General features: G+C 35.6%; 1 protein-coding gene across 2 annotated transcripts; it reads left to right on the top strand.

The window, feature by feature from the left end:
• The first annotated feature begins 12583 nt into the window (after positions 1-12583).
• LOC130465980 (uncharacterized) lies at positions 12584-15524 on the top strand. 2 transcript variants are annotated; one of them, XM_056834745.1, is made up of 4 exons: positions 12584-12946; positions 13436-13523; positions 13752-13823; positions 15326-15524. In XM_056834745.1, exons 1-4 carry the CDS (start codon positions 12894-12896, stop codon positions 15341-15343), a joined length of 231 nt encoding a protein of 76 aa, XP_056690723.1. In that variant the 5' UTR covers positions 12584-12893; the 3' UTR covers positions 15344-15524. The 2 variants fall into 2 exon arrangements, with proteins under 2 accessions (XP_056690723.1, XP_056690722.1); XM_056834744.1 differs by having other exon boundaries at positions 13364-13523.
• The last annotated feature ends 1470 nt before the right edge of the window (positions 15525-16994 follow it).

Raw genomic sequence — 16994 nt, 5'->3', positions numbered from 1 at the left:
CCAGGTCATGTCAAAATCAGAATCAGTTTGTCCATAACAGGTCCATACCAAAACTGGTATGTCCATATCATATCATCCAAGTCATGTCAAAATCAGAACTAGTATGTCGAGATCATATTTTTACTCAATTGGTTTAAATGACTTGCAATCTCAATTTTCATAGTTTTTTTTTCTTTTTAACTATTTTAGACTTCATTGTATTCGACTTACTTTGTCTTAATTTATCGTATCGTATCTTATCTTATCTTATCTTATTTTGAACTTAACTGGATTTATTTTAACCTGTTTTATCTGGAAAAAAATTGTGTCTAAAATAAACATAGGCTTCGTTTTATTCGAATTATTTTGTCTGAATTTATCTTAACTCTGAACTTATTTTATCTTGAGTGAAAAAACTTGTTGTTTGAAATAAACTTTTTTTATCTAAAAATGAGTGAAAAAAACTTATTACTTATTTTAAATTATCTTACTTGAACTTATTTTGTCTGGAATAAGTCAAATTAAGTTGAAAAAAACATACCCTTATTTGTTTGTGAAAATTTTTGTCAAAAAAAAAAAAATTTCACAAAACTTATATGAACCTATTTTGTCTGAAATAAGTCAAAGTAAGTCGAACATAACATATGCTTAGTATGAAGTATAGATAATTAATATTGATGAAGGTTATTATATACTTCAAGTGTCATTGAATACCCCATATATAATCTGCAGGGAGTTCGGGCCAGACCCATCTATCACTAAAAGCTTCAACACCATTTGAGCACCTCTCTTAAGCATCTCAGAAACCTTCGACCTTAATTATACGTACTTAGAGAGAAATTTTCCACTTAAATTTTAATTTAAACAATACAAAAATTTAGTTTATAGCCGTAAATATGGGCTTGTTATTATTATAATTAAAAGAAATGAAAAACAAGTTATGCCAAAATATATTAATGAAAAACAAGTTACGCCAAAACTTTGAACCCTAAAACCCTACAACCCTAAACCCTAAACTTGAATTTAACTGAACTTATTGGAATTGATTAAACTTGAATACTTGACCCATGCCACAAGTTATGCTACGTATATAAGAGCTATCGGGCATAGAAAATTTAAAAGAAAAGCTTATAAATATTCAAATGGCCCACTTGTTTACTCTGTAAAATTTATCCCTATTAAACCTCTTAATAATTTCTCTCCTACCTACACGGGTTATATTCTATTGAAATTCATGTGACAATTGTACTTTTGTTAGATTGTCTTAGATTCTAAAAGATACTAACATTCAAGGACAGAGGGAGTAAATTATATTTAATTGGACAAGTCAATGTTACTTGGCAAGTCAACTATGTCAATGTTACTTAATATTATACACACTTAATTAATTACTTCTATATCACTATTATATGTTATAAAATTGTGTTTAATCGATTATAATTACACAAACCTAAGTAATATATAAATAATTTAATACAGTACAATGATAAACATTTAACAAAAGGTCTTGCGCGCACAAGGTGTACAATAAATTTATTGTACACCAAGATAACTTTTACCCAATTTTTTTTAAACTTTGACTTAGCTTTGATTAACTTTTATATTAGTAAAGAAAAATTTGATAGATAAACATTTTAAAGGGTTAAATGATTAATTTTATACATTATTAGTGATTTTGAAGAAATAAGTTTTATTAAAATGAAAAAATTTATCACTAAAAAAAAGGTAACTTTTACATATATAACCTTAACTTTTAAGCATTTTGAGATAACTTTTACTCCGGTGTACAATATTTATTGTACAACCCTTGTAAATAAGAATTTGTAAACATTTATCTCTTCAATACTGGTTATTAAACTAATCATAGTTGTTAACTCGATTATAAATTTCCCTGGTTATAATCGGACCCAATTTGAAACTACGTGTACAAAATATACCCGCTAGTTTTTAAAATCAACCAGTTAGACAAATGAACCCATTTCAACCTGACCTAGCTTAATCCATATCTGTTCTACCCGGTACAAAACCGAGCGATCAACCCAATACAAAACCAAGCGATCAACCCAATACAAAACCGAGCGATCAACCCGATAATGCAGGAACAAACTCTAAAATCTTAATTTGAGGAACAAACTGAAGGAAATAATGCCCTTGGTCCAAGTATGCATTCTATGTTAAGTCTAATAAATGCGGTTCAGTATTAATTAACAAGTTAATAATTCAGTGAGATCAAGTGAGCTGAATGCCTAGCTAGAGGCCGCTTCAGTTCAAGTGGAATTAATGATATTAATCCACAGCTTACTCTTGACTGAACCCGTAGGGTCACACAAATAGTACGTAAACGGATCAAGTATTTAATGGCATTAAATACTCCATCTATGAATATTCGGAACCGACGGATCTTGGTTTCAGTGGGAGCTAAGATCGTCACAGGCAAGAAATGAATACTCCGGAAACGATGATATTGCCGGAAACGGAAATATGGATCGTATCGGAAATATGAATATTATCCAAGTCGTAGATGTTGCCGGAAACGGAAACATGGTACGTATCGGAAAATATTATTGGAAATGGAAATATTACCAGAATCGGAAATATTGCCGGAAACGGAAATATTGTCAGAATCGGAAATATTACCGGAATCGGAAAATAAATTCCGGAAACGGAAATATTAAATATTTGTTCGAAACGGAAATTAATTCCGGAACCGGAAATATTAAATATTGTTCGTATCGGAAATAAATTCCGGAACTGGAAATTTAATCGGAAGCGTATCGTACGAATTAGCATCGGACGAGGCCTGCCGGACGAAGGCCCAGCACGAAGCCGGGCCATCGCCCAGCAAGCACGCGCGCCACAAGCCCAGCCAAGGCAGCGCCCAGGCCTACCGCAAGGCAGGCCCAGCGCGCGCCAAGGCCACGGATGCGTGGGCCGCGCTGCGTGGGCTGCTGCTCGCACGCGCATGGGCAGCCCTTGTGGCTGCCGTGTGTGTGTGTGAGTTTGTGCTCATGCGTGATTCCTAAATCTACAAGAGTTAGTGTATGATTAAATTTCTATTCCTAATTGGATAAATTAATTAAATAGAATTCATGTAGGATTCTAATTTCAATTAATTTGTATCCTACTAGGATTACGATTCCTTTTCCATAACTCTATAAATAAAGGCCTAGGGGTCATTATTTATACACAAGTTTTAAGTATTCAAAACTAAGATTTTTAAGCAGAAAAATCAGCCAATATTCTTGCCTACCTAACCGAAAATATTAGAACCTTAAGGGCGATTCTAGTTGGTCAATCTTAAGGCGGATCCGGACGTGCTGTGGACTATCTACGGAGGGACGACATTTGGAGTCCTAAAGACTTGTTCTTGTTCGGTTCGGGCGCAGCTAGGGAAGGCACGCAACAAAGAGTATGCATCTAAACTATGCTAAATGATTATGTGTAAATAATATGTTTCCTGGCTTTATGGTTTTTCCGCATGATTTATGAACTGTCATATGAATCATAACCTAACAGTGGTATCACGAGCCCCTTATTATTTTCATAATCTAAATTGCATGAACATGGTTAAATATTACAAATTTGCAAGAATTAAAAGGGGTGATTAATTTTCGTAATTGTTAATTAATTGCAAATTGCGTTTATTTAATTATACGTACGCAGTTTTTCGGCAGTTTCTTCGTTACTCATCCAAATCGAGTGATTTTTATGTCAATTCCGCATGTAAAAGGCATTCTAAAATTTTGACAAAAATAGCATTTTTCTGCCGAACCCAGAATTCTCAAATTCGAAGCCTAACTATGACTTTTCGAAGGTTTTAGTTTTTCGAATGCAAAATTTCGTAAATTTAAGATGTTAAATTAAATATTTGCGATTCTTGTTGATAAATCTTGAATTTTTGATTGACCTACTGCATATGTTTAACAAGTTTGAATGCCTAGTCTTGTTAATTATGCAATCTAATTTGTAATTATGATTAATTTGTTGAAAATTAGAATAATTTAGAATTAATTTGATTTTCATAATTAATTGTAATTTAATTAGAAACCTATGATTAAAAACCACCATAAAAATTGTAAATTTACGATAAATTTTAAATTTTTATGACCTAGACTTGAATCCATAACAATCGGAAATCAATTGGATAATAAATTTTCGATTTTTTCGCCCTAAAATTATGAAATTAATATTATTTATTAATTTGTCATTAATTTTAAATATAAATTTTAAAATTTTTATGCGATTCGTTCATAAAACTTGCACGCACGAAGCAATGGACGCTTCGTGTTACCCTTAAGGGGTGTTGTATAATGCGGGCATGCGATGACGAGCAAGGGAGCTCGTCGCCCGTGCGGCACGAATGCAATGAGCAAGGCATAGTGCACGAGCACAAGGCAGCAGCCCTGCCTTGTGTCGTGTGCCACGAGCAATGAACGAATGGGCATGGGCGAAGGGCGAGCCAAGGCAGTCGCGTGTGTGCAGCAAGCGAGCTGCGCCACAACGCGCGCTGCCTCGCACAAGAGCGCGCAGCCTCGCGCGCAGCGAGCGCAAGCTCGCGTGCCACGAGCGCTGCGCCCAGCATTACTCGCGCGCACAGCGCGCGATGTCGCCCGCCCAGCGAGCGATGTCGCGCCCCAGCGAGCGATGGCTCGCGCCAGCGAGCGATGGCTCGCGCGCACAGCGAGCGATGTCGCGCGCCCAGCGAGCGATGTCGCGCGCCCAGCGAGCGATGTCGCGCGCCCAGCGAGCGATGGCTCGCGCGCCCAGCGAGCGATGTCGCGCGCCCAGCGAGCGATGTCGCGCGCGCGCACTGCGAGCGATAGCTCGCGTGCGATGAGCGCTGGCGCGCGCAGCGAGCATCAGTGCGTGCGGAGGCTTGCGATAGGGAAGCAGCAGCTATGCGACGAGCGCATGGGCTGCGCGCACATGGCCAGCAATGGCTGTGTGCGTACGGTCCATGGGCGTGCAACGCGTAGGGTGTTTGCGTTACGATTAGATCGTTTTGAATGTTTAATTTGAAAATTTCAGTTCACGTAATTTTAATTAATTTTAAAATTAATAATTTGAATTATTTTCTTGGATTTTAATTTTGAATATTATAATTATAATAAATGTTATTTATTCTAATTATTTTACTAAAATTAAAATCATGAATTAATTTAAATACGACTGAAATTAAATTAAATTTTTGGATTCAATTATAAATTGATATGAGCTTTAAATTTTAATTAAATTTGTATGTTTCCGGTTAGACTAGAAATACATTTTTATGTTTAAAATTGGTAAAGCATATGAATTTATTGGTTTAAGTGGGAGCGCTTTTTAGTCATAAACTCTTGATTAGGTCTACAAATCCTTAAGGTTAAAACAACTTGATTAGAATTAATAAGGACTGAATAATTGGTAGATTATTGGTGCCCTTGATTAATTGCTGCAAATGTTTACGTGATGCATAATGTGTTTTACTAACCAGCTATGTGGGCCATTCATGATAACGAATGGGTGAATGGTATATATTGTATATGTACTGTTTTGCAGGTTATGAAGTGACTAGTATGGCCCAAATAGGATAGAAAATATGGTCTGCGTACCATTAATTTGAATGTAATTGGTCTAAAGTACCAAAGTTATTTTTCAATTCAAATATGGTCTGCGAACCATCAAATAGTTGTAATTAGTTATAGCTTATCCTATTTGAAGAAAATGGTGCCTCCCACGGAGATTTTCAAGACGGACTTTGAAGTCAAAGCTTCAAGATGAAGTCGGGCCATACTAGATCACAAATATCTTATGCATGTTTTAAGTTATTTATTGTTTTAAATATGTCTTAAAATGCATGAGATCAAAAGCTTGATTATGTTGCATGATTAAGGATTTTAGTTCACTTAAAATCTAACCAACATAGTAAGAGCCTTAAGTTCCAAACTTAAAAATTGAGTTAAAAGGTGCCATGCCAAAATATACACTTGCTTGGATATCCTTTACATCAATCTAGTAATAGTTTTCGCTCAGCGAGGTGTTACTTATTGGTCCTAAAGGGGCAAGGTACACAAATAATTGTGAGTACATGTTAGTTTTGGTGAAACTCAACGATATAAGTAAGGAGTCCTTTTATGTCGTGGCAAATTCGATAGGTTTACCTAATAAGTTCTTAGACGTACCTATCAACCAAGAGTAGTTTCTAGACTATTAGCAAAAGGCTTTTGCTTACCTAAAATGTTTTAGAATTGAATCGACAAACTGTGCTTAATTCTTCAATGGTTTTAGGGTCTTGGAATCATTTTATTCACACCTGCCGGAACAATAAAATCGAATAAAATGCTAATAACTTGTTTGAATTGCATGGTTGCTTTAATTTCAAGTTATTATTCATGATAAATGTTTAGACTTTGCATGCTTCAATGTATGTTTTAATTATTGTTTATAATTAAATATCTTGCACTGCAATAAATCCTTTTAGAAAGGTAACAGTAAATTTCCTCGATTGGTAGTGAATCCAAGAACGATTCACGGAAATGAGAGAAAGTGAGCAATTTAAAATGTACATTTCTTATATCGACTTTTATGGTTGTTTTCGAGTATCAAAGTCGAATGGCAAACCGATTGGTGCTTGTGAATTCAAAATACAATGTGGTTTTGAGATCATGAAGCATTGAGTTTAAACGCTCAGCTTTACCAATGGTTAACAACCTAAAATCCTTTTTCCATTTAATTCTCGAATGAGTCTAGTTCCTAGACATTCGAATAGATCGATGCTTAGAGAACTTTAGAAGCTTCTGGTAAGATCATCTAGTTGAAACAGAATATTCAACATAAATTAAAATGGTAAAGAACCTTGTTGGTGACATTGGACATGTCTAACAAAGTATAAAAGTCAACACTAAAGAATTCAATTCTTAAGACTATAAGAAAGGGTACAAGAAATAGGAAAACGAGGAACAAATGAAAGGAATTTACGATTCCGTTTCTACCTATAAATTTATGTTTAAAGAGAAGTGACCTAGCAATCAAACTTCCTTGGTATCATATACCGCTTGAGGTTCTTACTTCGGTAATAACTCAAATAAATGGAAGCTAGGATACACTAATGACCTACAAGTGGGAAATGAAGCATGGCAATGCTACATTAGTTGTAGGGTCATCTAGTTTGTTTTAAGTCCTTTCAAAGGCTGGAACTTAATGGCTATTTTGTTCCATAATCAGCATACCTAAATTTCTGCTTCAAACACAGAAAGACTCACATTCAGAAGAACAAAAACAATGCTTGTTTGTTTGTTTATTTGAATGAAATGGTCAATTACTGGTTGAGTCAATATGCTTGATTAAAACAAACAACTCTTTAAAGAACTTTACTAGGTTCAAATCAAACCCTTGATTTGAGTTCCATTAAATCTTTGGCATTGTTGCTTAGACCATATCAACAAGTTAACATTCATAAGCTCTATTTTGATGGACTTTTGAAAGTTGGTTGATTTCTAGATCAACTTAAGACAAGCTAGTCTTACTTGTTGAAAGTAACAAAGAATATGAACTATTGTTAGAACGCCTAGACGATAGAGTTCAAAGCTAAAGAAAGGTTTTATGACTTTATTATTTCACATGGATTTGAGTGAATATAGGTTTATTTACTCAAATGTGATATAAGTTGAATCTTTTTGGCTAGTTCAAAGATTCAGAAGTATAAAATCCACTCGGCAAGAAATCATAAAGATCTAGGTTAGATCATGTTGATGATTACTTGAGACCAAATATGATCATCAATGATTGTGTGTTGTAATCTAGCTCCATAAGATATGGCATATCTACGTTGGAATGATCGAAGTCAATTAGTACTTGATTCGATCAATGATGAATCATAAAGACTTTTCCTATAATTTCTAAAACAAAATGCTCAACTACCACCAAACTAAACCAAATTCGTCAAAGCTATTGAAAAGTAATTTCAGGATATCTTTTCAATTATATATATCTAAAGAGTTGCTAAACTCAGTGGGAGCTTAGTGTTTGTTATTCAACAAACTAAGGCCCAAGTCTAGATATATGTTTCATTATGATTTATTCAAATGAGACACAAGGGTATTGTTTCTACCACGAATTTTTGAGAACATAATGTTTGTTTGCTCGAAATAATGTCCTTTTGGAGATTCGTTTCCAAAATGACAAGTGGGAGAAAATAGACCTCGAAAATCTTCGAGGCGAACAACAAACATAAACGGACATTCCGGAGGCTTTTCGAAGTGCTTCAGAAAATCCGAACTTATTCTGTAAGGACTTTACAAGTGGCTTTAAAGAATAAACATCTCTTAGAAGACTTTACAAGTGCTTCAAGGAGAACAGAATATTCAAAGGACTTTCAAGTGACTATTGATATTCTATTGTTTGATGTTCTATACCCAAGTAGGCATAGAGTTCAACTCACTGAAACTATGCAATTCTTCTATTAGATAGTGAAGAAACCTACAACTTACAGTCAAACTATTATCATGTAGATTAATGAGTTTGTGACTTGTAAGAAAGCTATGACGAAACCCAGATTCCCTAAAATGGTTAGAGGCCATATATAGACTATATGTTTAATTGGTTAAAGGCCATAAAACATACTCAATGTTTTGATGACAAAATTGAAATTTTGTTGATTTGCAAGAATAGTTTCACACCTATTGGTTGCAAGTTTGTTTTAAGGATAAAAACCATCAAACATGGAATTGTGTTCACACACAAAGCTAGATTAGTTGCTAAAAGTTACAAGCAAATTCACAATGTGGATTGTGTTGAAACCTCATGCAAAATCGTAATGCTTCAAGTCTATAATTCAAGCAATGATTGCATATTGGTAAATATGGCAATTGGATGACAAAAGTATTCCTCAATCAAATGTTGGAATAAACTATGTACATGGCATGTCATAGGATTTGTGGATCCAAATAGATGCTTGAAAAGGAAAGCTAGCTTATAAAATCTAAGTACAGATTTAAGCAAGCAATTGGGAATTGGAACTGTATTTTAAGTGAAGCTAATAAGCATTTTAGTTTCATAAAATATACATGATTCTTATAGATGTGTAAGAGGTTTAGTGGGAGTACATAAAACTTAATTGGTCATATGTGTATCACACACATATCTCTCTATTGTGAAATAACATTCAAATGCTAATGACTTAGATTTGAAATAATTCATCAATGATGGACCATGGCGAAACTTAGTACATACTGGGTATTAAGATCTATTTACAAAAATCTTATGATATTGTTTTGGATTAAGTAATGGCATTTACTAAATCAAACACGAAAGTCTCCATTGGAGATATTCGACCCATATGAATAAATCTAAGTAAAGAATGTTTGAACTATGTATAAGCATTTACTAAGTTAAACATCAAAGAGTCTAAATGAGATTCTTAACCTATATTATATGTCAAAGAATTTAGCTGGATTCAGTATCTGCTGAAATTGAATAAGCTAAAGTTACATGAATAGAATTCAATTGGGAATTATTCTGCAAAAGAATTTATCATGTATGATATAATATGAGGATCGCCAAAAACGTATCGTATGACTTTAGCCATGACGAACATATACCAATCTCTATTGATCTAAGTGAAGATCAACTAGATTGAGATCAAGAATACTTATGGTACTTGAAAAGGTACATAGGAATAGTTCTTGATTCAAGGAAATAAAGATATGCTAAATATTGATGCTACACGCAGAAACACTGGCAAAGGATCAAGCAAGACCCCTTTGGAGTTAACCATTGGCAAGGACGAGCTATAGAGCATCGTGTTTTGAAATGGCAACATGGGTTGGAGACCATGAGTTGTTGCGTGGGAAATTAAAATAATGATTTCTATGTTCTAAGATATAGTTGAGAGTATTCCACATATCTGTGAACTGCTTGGATAAGTAATTCCAAACAAAGCATCACTAGCAACCTATAAAGTTGAAGTAAAAGTAATTATTGCCTAAGAAGCAATAAAACAGGGTTGTTTAAAGTTCTTCACTGAACTTGGGTAGATCACCTATCTGCTGGCTTGATGATTCTTCATTGAAAAATGCGTAGAACCACTCTTGAAGCAAGAAAAACGTCTGCTAACTTGATGGTTCTTCATTGCAAAATGAGTAAAACCACCATCGAAGTAAGAAAGACTAGATCACATAATAAACAAACTCGAAAAGATCTTATCATCATATCTCGAAGAACATTCGATGAAAAGGATATTAAAGATTGGCAAAGCATGATAACTAAACCTATGCAACAAGTGAGAAGCAACACTCACATTGTAGCACTGGAAATCAAGCATAGCTTTGAATTCCATGAACTGTTTTAGAAGATGGGTTTGAGGCCCATGCTTGTAAAACATTGGGGTTGAACATTTATCGTATATGAAATGTATTTTCATATTCCATTTAATCTTGGTTTAGTATTAAATGATGAGTCCCTTCAACTTGACGATATATTCAAGATAGACTGTCAGGACCAGTCCTGTGACTAAGAAATGTCTATCAAGTGAACTTGAATGTCAAAGGTTGAAAATGGTCCCTAATCGGAGTTTTCTATAAAATTGGACGCATAGAAAACGTTAGACGATTAAAATGCAAGATGACTAGTAGTTCTGTTTCTTGAACTATGTGGACATGGCAATGTCATAATCATTTGCATAGATACTTACTTTGGGAAGACTAGTATCGGACAAGACCTATGAAACTTTACTGTAAGAGATGAAAGTCTGTCATAAGTAAATTTCATTAAATTATTAGACACTAAATCCTCAATACCTGAGTGATTTGAGATTACTTGTTTGAGAACTGGTTGCTTTGACGTTGACCAACCGTCGCACCGTAAAAGGAGGCTATAAAGGCAACGCTCAGGTAATCACCTATCAAACGAAGTCTAATCTCAAGATCGCAAGATTGGGATTGTCCTCCCATAAATCGGGATGAGATGCTTAAAAGTTGTACAAGGCCACTCGGAGAGCTAGAAACTGTGAAATGCATGGCCGTGCTCGGATGAATCATAGGCTATGATTATCTGTTTATTTGATCAGTTGAACTCTGAAACCGAGGAACACCTCTGGACATAATAAGGATGACAACTCTTACCTTATGTTCAAGAGCAAGCATCGAGCGACAAAGGAATTAGGAAATGCACACTTGTCCCTAAGGACAAGTGGGAGACTGAAGGAAATAATGCCCTTGGTCCAAGTATGCATTCTATGTTAAGTCTAATAAATGCGGTTCAGTATTAATTAACAAGTTAATAATTCAGTGAGATCAAGTGAGCTGAATGCCTAGCTAGAGGCCGCTTCAGTTCAAGTGGAATTAATGATATTAATCCACAGCTTACTCTTGACTGAACCCGTAGGGTCACACAAATAGTACGTAAACGGATCAAGTATTTAATGGCATTAAATACTCCATCTATGAATATTCGGAACCGACGGATCTTGGTTTCAGTGGGAGCTAAGATCGTCACAGGCAAGAAATGAATACTCCGGAAACGATGATATTGCCGGAAACGGAAATATGGATCGTATCGGAAATATGAATATTATCCAAGTCGTAGATGTTGCCGGAAACGGAAACATGGTACGTATCGGAAAATATTATTGGAAATGGAAATATTACCAGAATCGGAAATATTGCCGGAAACGGAAATATTGTCAGAATCGGAAATATTACCGGAATCGGAAAATAAATTCCGGAAACGGAAATATTAAATATTTGTTCGAAACGGAAATTAATTCCGGAATCGGAAATATTAAATATTGTTCGTATCGGAAATAAATTCCGGAACTGGAAATTTAATCGGAAGCGTATCGTACGAATTAGCATCGGACGAGGCCTGCCGGACGAAGGCCCAGCACGAAGCCGGGCCATCGCCCAGCAAGCACGCGCGCCACAAGCCCAGCCAAGGCAGCGCCCAGGCCTACCGCAAGGCAGGCCCAGCGCGCGCCAAGGCCACGGATGCGTGGGCCGCGCTGCGTGGGCTGCTGTTCGCACGCGCATGGGCAGCCCTTGTGGCTGCCGTGTGTGTGTGTGAGTTTGTGCTCATGCGTGATTCCTAAATCTACAAGAGTTAGTGTATGATTAAATTTCTATTCCTAATTGGATAAATTAATTAAATAGAATTCATGTAGGATTCTAATTTCAATTAATTTGTATCCTACTAGGATTACGATTCCTTTTCCATAACTCTATAAATAAAGGCCTAGGGGTCATTATTTATACACAAGTTTTAAGTATTCAAAACTAAGATTTTTAAGCAGAAAAATCAGCCAATATTCTTGCCTACCTAACCGCAAATATTAGAACCTTAAGGGCGATTCTAGTTGGTCAATCTTAAGGCGGATCCGGACGTGCTGTGGACTATCTACGGAGGGACGACATTTGGAGTCCTAAAGACTTGTTCTTGTTCGGTTCGGGCGCAGCTAGGGAAGGCACGCAACAAAGAGTATGCATCTAAACTATGCTAAATGATTATGTGTAAATAATATGTTTCCTGGCTTTATGGTTTTTCCGCATGATTTATGAACTGTCATATGAATCATAACCTAACACAAACTCTAATCAATCCTTTATTATTAACCACCATCTGGCCATATTCATCTTCAAGCTTACTCAAAGTTAAGAGGTCGGTTTCTTTTCTCATTGGGTTTGCAAAAAAATCATTTCATCTCTTGCAACATTTTAAACCCGGGTTTCTCCGACGCTATACCATCCACGCTGTTTCGCCCACCACAACCCACGCCAAACTCCACCACTGCTGCCCTCTACTTCCGTCGCCTGAGTTTTTCGCCGACGTCCCTCCTCTCTCTCGCTACTGGTTCCGCTGCTCTCTTCTCTCATCCAGAAAACTCTAAAAGACCAAATATTTCCGTAAAATTCTTGAAATTATCTGATAAATTCCTATCATTAATGTCAACTCGTTGCCGTCCCTTTCTCCGAGTCACCATTCTCAGCAATAGTGGGTAATTTTCTCCTCAATTTTATTCTTTTCTCAAATCCCCTTGTTTTGAGCTTCAAAAATTACGATTTATTAAAAAAAATTAGGGTTTTGTTGATTAATTTGATTTTCTGGTTTCTATGTTATGAAACCCTAATTCGTCAAAGGTTATCTAATTATGTGAGTATTTCCAAGTTTCCCATTGTTCTCTGCAATTTGTGCTAAGGCTTTGGTTCATTTGGTTTCTTCTTGTAATACAGTATTTTTTTTGTCCCTACTAAGTCTACTGATGAATTTCTTGTGGAACTTTGTTGTTTATGCTTGATTGATGTTGTTCCTGCTTTGAATGTGTTGAAAATAATTGAGAAAGCCTGCATTTGCTTTAATTTGCTCAATTAGGTTTATGCAAACTATTGAAATCTTATATTAATACACAATTCAGGAGCGAAAGGACTAAACTCAACTATTTATTTATTTGTCTATATGACAACTGCCAAGTGCAAATATTCACCAGTTATACTGTAGGAATTGGGTATATTGCTTGCTGCCTTGCTGCAGATGAGGGTCTTGCTCAACTAAGTGGTATGCGGTCGTGGCTTAGGGTGAGACAACAACACTTGGTTTCTCAAGTTGCATATCTTTATCCAATAATTTGCTTCATCTTTTACTTGAGCTCATCAATTTTCGAGTCCCCTTCTCGAGAGAAGGAGAAATGATATTCGGTATTTTCATGTCTGGATTCATACCAGATTTATAGGATCTGTTTAATTTTTTCTGGGAAATCTTAATGCAACAAATACTGATAAATGTCTTACTCTATATGTATTTAGGGGTCTTGGTCCAAACAATTTCTCTTGATCCCTGCCTTTAGAGATTGGAAACCATACAAGATTGGAACAATTGTAAGTTTCCAACATGATGTATGAATAAGACTCTTCAATCTTCATGGTAGAAAAGTCTGGAATTCTTTTAAACTGCATGATCTTCAAAATCTTTCATGGTAGAAAAGTCTGGAATTCTTTTAAACTGCATGATCTTCAAAATCTTTTTTCACTCTCCAAGGCTTGTGGTTCTAATTATGGATCTATCAGTAATTTCTGATTCATGGTGGAGGAAATATGTTTCTGTATTTGTGCTGTAATACAATTTTATTGATTTCAAGTTTAATCCAATGATAGTTGAACTGCTTTAAGTGGTCTATTATCTGATATCTAATATATGTCTGGTTCGTGCGAGGGAGTTAGATAGAGATTTGTTACATTTCACGCACTTGTTTCCAACAGTTGGGATTAATGGGTTGGCACAGATTGCGTGATAAAAATTTGCTAAGAAATAGGTATTTGGGGTTTTTCATATTTAGATTCATATCAGATTTCTAGGTTCAGCTTAATTGTGCTGAGATATCTTAATACAATTCAATTTAGTTTGAATACGATCTTTCTAGTTTGAATTTAATATATGTCATGTGTCTTATGCAGTGATACTTTATTAAATTTAAGATTCTCATGTGTCTTGTGCAATATATTGCTGTCTTATTTCATTGAGTTACACTTATTTTATTTGATCAGAATTAAGCACTCAACATAATCTATTTATTATATGTATTACATATAACTACATAGATATAACTATTCTCTAATCAATTACCCATTATAGTATAAATCTATAACGAAAACAACTAATTAGGTAGTTTGGAAGTCTATAATATAAGAGAGAAGAGTAGTGCATAGTTTCATATAGCCTGATATAGCCTCAAGCTGTTAGTTTTAACTCTAGCACAAGGGTGTTTGATGCTCAATTCTCCAGAGTAGGTTAGGTTCAAGTTGCTGAACCTTAGCAATTTAGTGGAAACACAAGCTTGCAAGTGTAGCATATTGATCTACTCATTTTGGTGGCACTTACAAAATCTTAATTTCAGGTCATGCTTGTTCTTTCCACTTATTGCAGGACATTGTTCAAAGACTTCTGCCTCGATGCTAATACGTCACTTGCCACTTTAAGACTTACCATGGTTGTTTTACCTTGTTTTTAACTAACATGATAATAGCTTATCTCATCTTATTTTTTGAAATCGCATGTCTAAATAGTACTCTCTATATGACCTTCGGGATAAGAGTTGTTGCATTGTGTTACACACTGATAATGTTTGTTGTTGCTGCTGATTTGTTGGTTATGTTGATGTTGTCTTACTGTTACTGCTGCTTGTCATGCTGCTACGCTCCTGCTGTCATGCTGCTACACTCCTGCTGTCATGCTGCTACGCTCCTGCTGTCACGCTGCTGCTACGCTGCTGTTGTCCTGTTGCTGTCTTGCTACTGTTGTCCTGTTGCTGTCTTGCTACTGTTCTCCCGCTGACCTGCTGTTGTCTTGCTGCTGTCATATTACTGATATTGTTGGTCTGCAGACACGGTTGACCTGCTGATAAATCTAGAGAAATCTCTAAGACATGTTTTTTTTGTGGTTTTTATTAGTTTTGTGCTTGCGTGTTGTTGCAAGCCTATGGTATTTTTTTGGTTAGAGATTGAATAATAGTTGATAAATCTTCGATTCCTATGAAATTTGGTGGTTTACTTTTGCTATTTTTATCATGGTTATTTCTTATAGTTGACCGTGCTTACAATGTTTGAAATATATACGTTAGCTTTATTTTCGGTGCCTCTAAACACATTTTATGACAATATCAAATTGCGTTTAAATAATATTATTTTAAAAATAAGATATTGCCTCTAATTATATTTAGAGGCATAATTAAATGGCTGCCCTTAATATACATTATTTTAGGAACAACTATTTGTACTGGCTCTAATTATATTTCGAGGCAAAATCATATGGTTGCCCCCAACTTTTTATTTTGCCTCTAATTATCTTTCGAGGCAAAATTATATGTCTGCCCCTAAATATATAGTGTCTTTAGAACCAATTTTTGATATTGCCTCTAAATATATTTTGACGCAAGAATATAGGTTAGCCTCTAATTATATTTTGGGACAAGAATATACAGATGCCTCTAATTATATTTCGAGGCAATAATATGTGGTTGCCTCTAATTATATTTTGAGGCAAAGATATATGGTTGCCTCAAAGTATATTTTGAGGCAAGGATATATGGTTGCCTCTAAATGTATGGGCTTTTAGAAGCAACACGTTGTGTTGCCTCAAAAAGGGACTTTTAGAGGCAACCACTAATTAGCGACGGACTTATTAGAGGCATCCACTTTTTTGCTTCAAAAACTCATTAGATGCTACATCCCCATTTTTAGAGGCAATTATGACTTGCCCCTATATCCGATTTTTCTAGTAGTGCATGCTGTCAGCATTGTGTCAAGGTTTATGAGCGAACCTAGTAAAGCTCATCTCGCAGCAGCAAAAAGAATTCTCCGGTATGTCAAAGGCACAAAAGCTATGGAATATTATACAAGAGTGAAGATGACTACAAGCTCACGGGATACACCGATAGTGATTGGGCTGGTAGTATCGATGACAGGAAGAGTACAAGTGGCTATGTATTCCAGCTGGGAACTAAAGCCATTTCATGGTCATCAAAGAAACAAGCGACCGTGGCTCTATCATCGTCAGAAGCAGAATACATTGCAGCAACAAGTGCATCATGTGAAGCAGTCTGGCTCAAGAGAATTCTTGGCGATCTACGACAACCGACAGAAGACCCAACAAGAATTTATTGCGACAACATGTCTGCCATAGCCATGACAAAAAATCCAGTCTTCCACAGCCGCACGAAGCATATCGAGATACGTCATCACTTTATCCAAGAACTAGTCGAGAAGCAGGAGATCGAGCTACAATTCTGCAAGACCGGGGAGCAGCTCGCGGATATCTTCACAAACGCAATCTCAACAGAAAAATTCATCCAATTTCGTCGACAACTTGGAATTCAAGATTTTTCAGATTAAGGGGGAGTGTTAAAAACTATAATCTAGAAAAATCTAGGAACATGTAATTGTAATCTAGAAAAATCTAGGAGCATGTAATAAAATATCTAGACTATCCTAAACAAATATCTAAGAGTAGAAAAACCTAGAACTATCTACAATGGGAAGAAAGTAGAATAGTCT

This window comes from Spinacia oleracea, chromosome 1 (assembly GCF_020520425.1).
Source record: "Spinacia oleracea cultivar Varoflay chromosome 1, BTI_SOV_V1, whole genome shotgun sequence".
Lineage (NCBI taxonomy): Eukaryota > Viridiplantae > Streptophyta > Magnoliopsida > Caryophyllales > Amaranthaceae > Spinacia > Spinacia oleracea.
The sequence above is the reverse complement of the archived record's forward strand: the minus strand, read 5'-3'. Positions and strand labels throughout refer to the sequence as shown.

Coding starts and splice junctions, on each gene's coding strand:
- LOC130465980 (XM_056834744.1), top strand. CDS start 12,894: ATGTCAACTCGTTGCCGTCCCTTTCTCCGAGTCACCATTCTCAGCAAT. Junction 12,947..13,363: donor ACCATTCTCAGCAATAGTGG/GTAATTTTCTCC, acceptor TACACAATTCAG/GAGCGAAAGGACTAAACTCA. Junction 13,524..13,751: donor GTATGCGGTCGTGGCTTAGG/GTGAGACAACAA, acceptor ATATGTATTTAG/GGGTCTTGGTCCAAACAATT.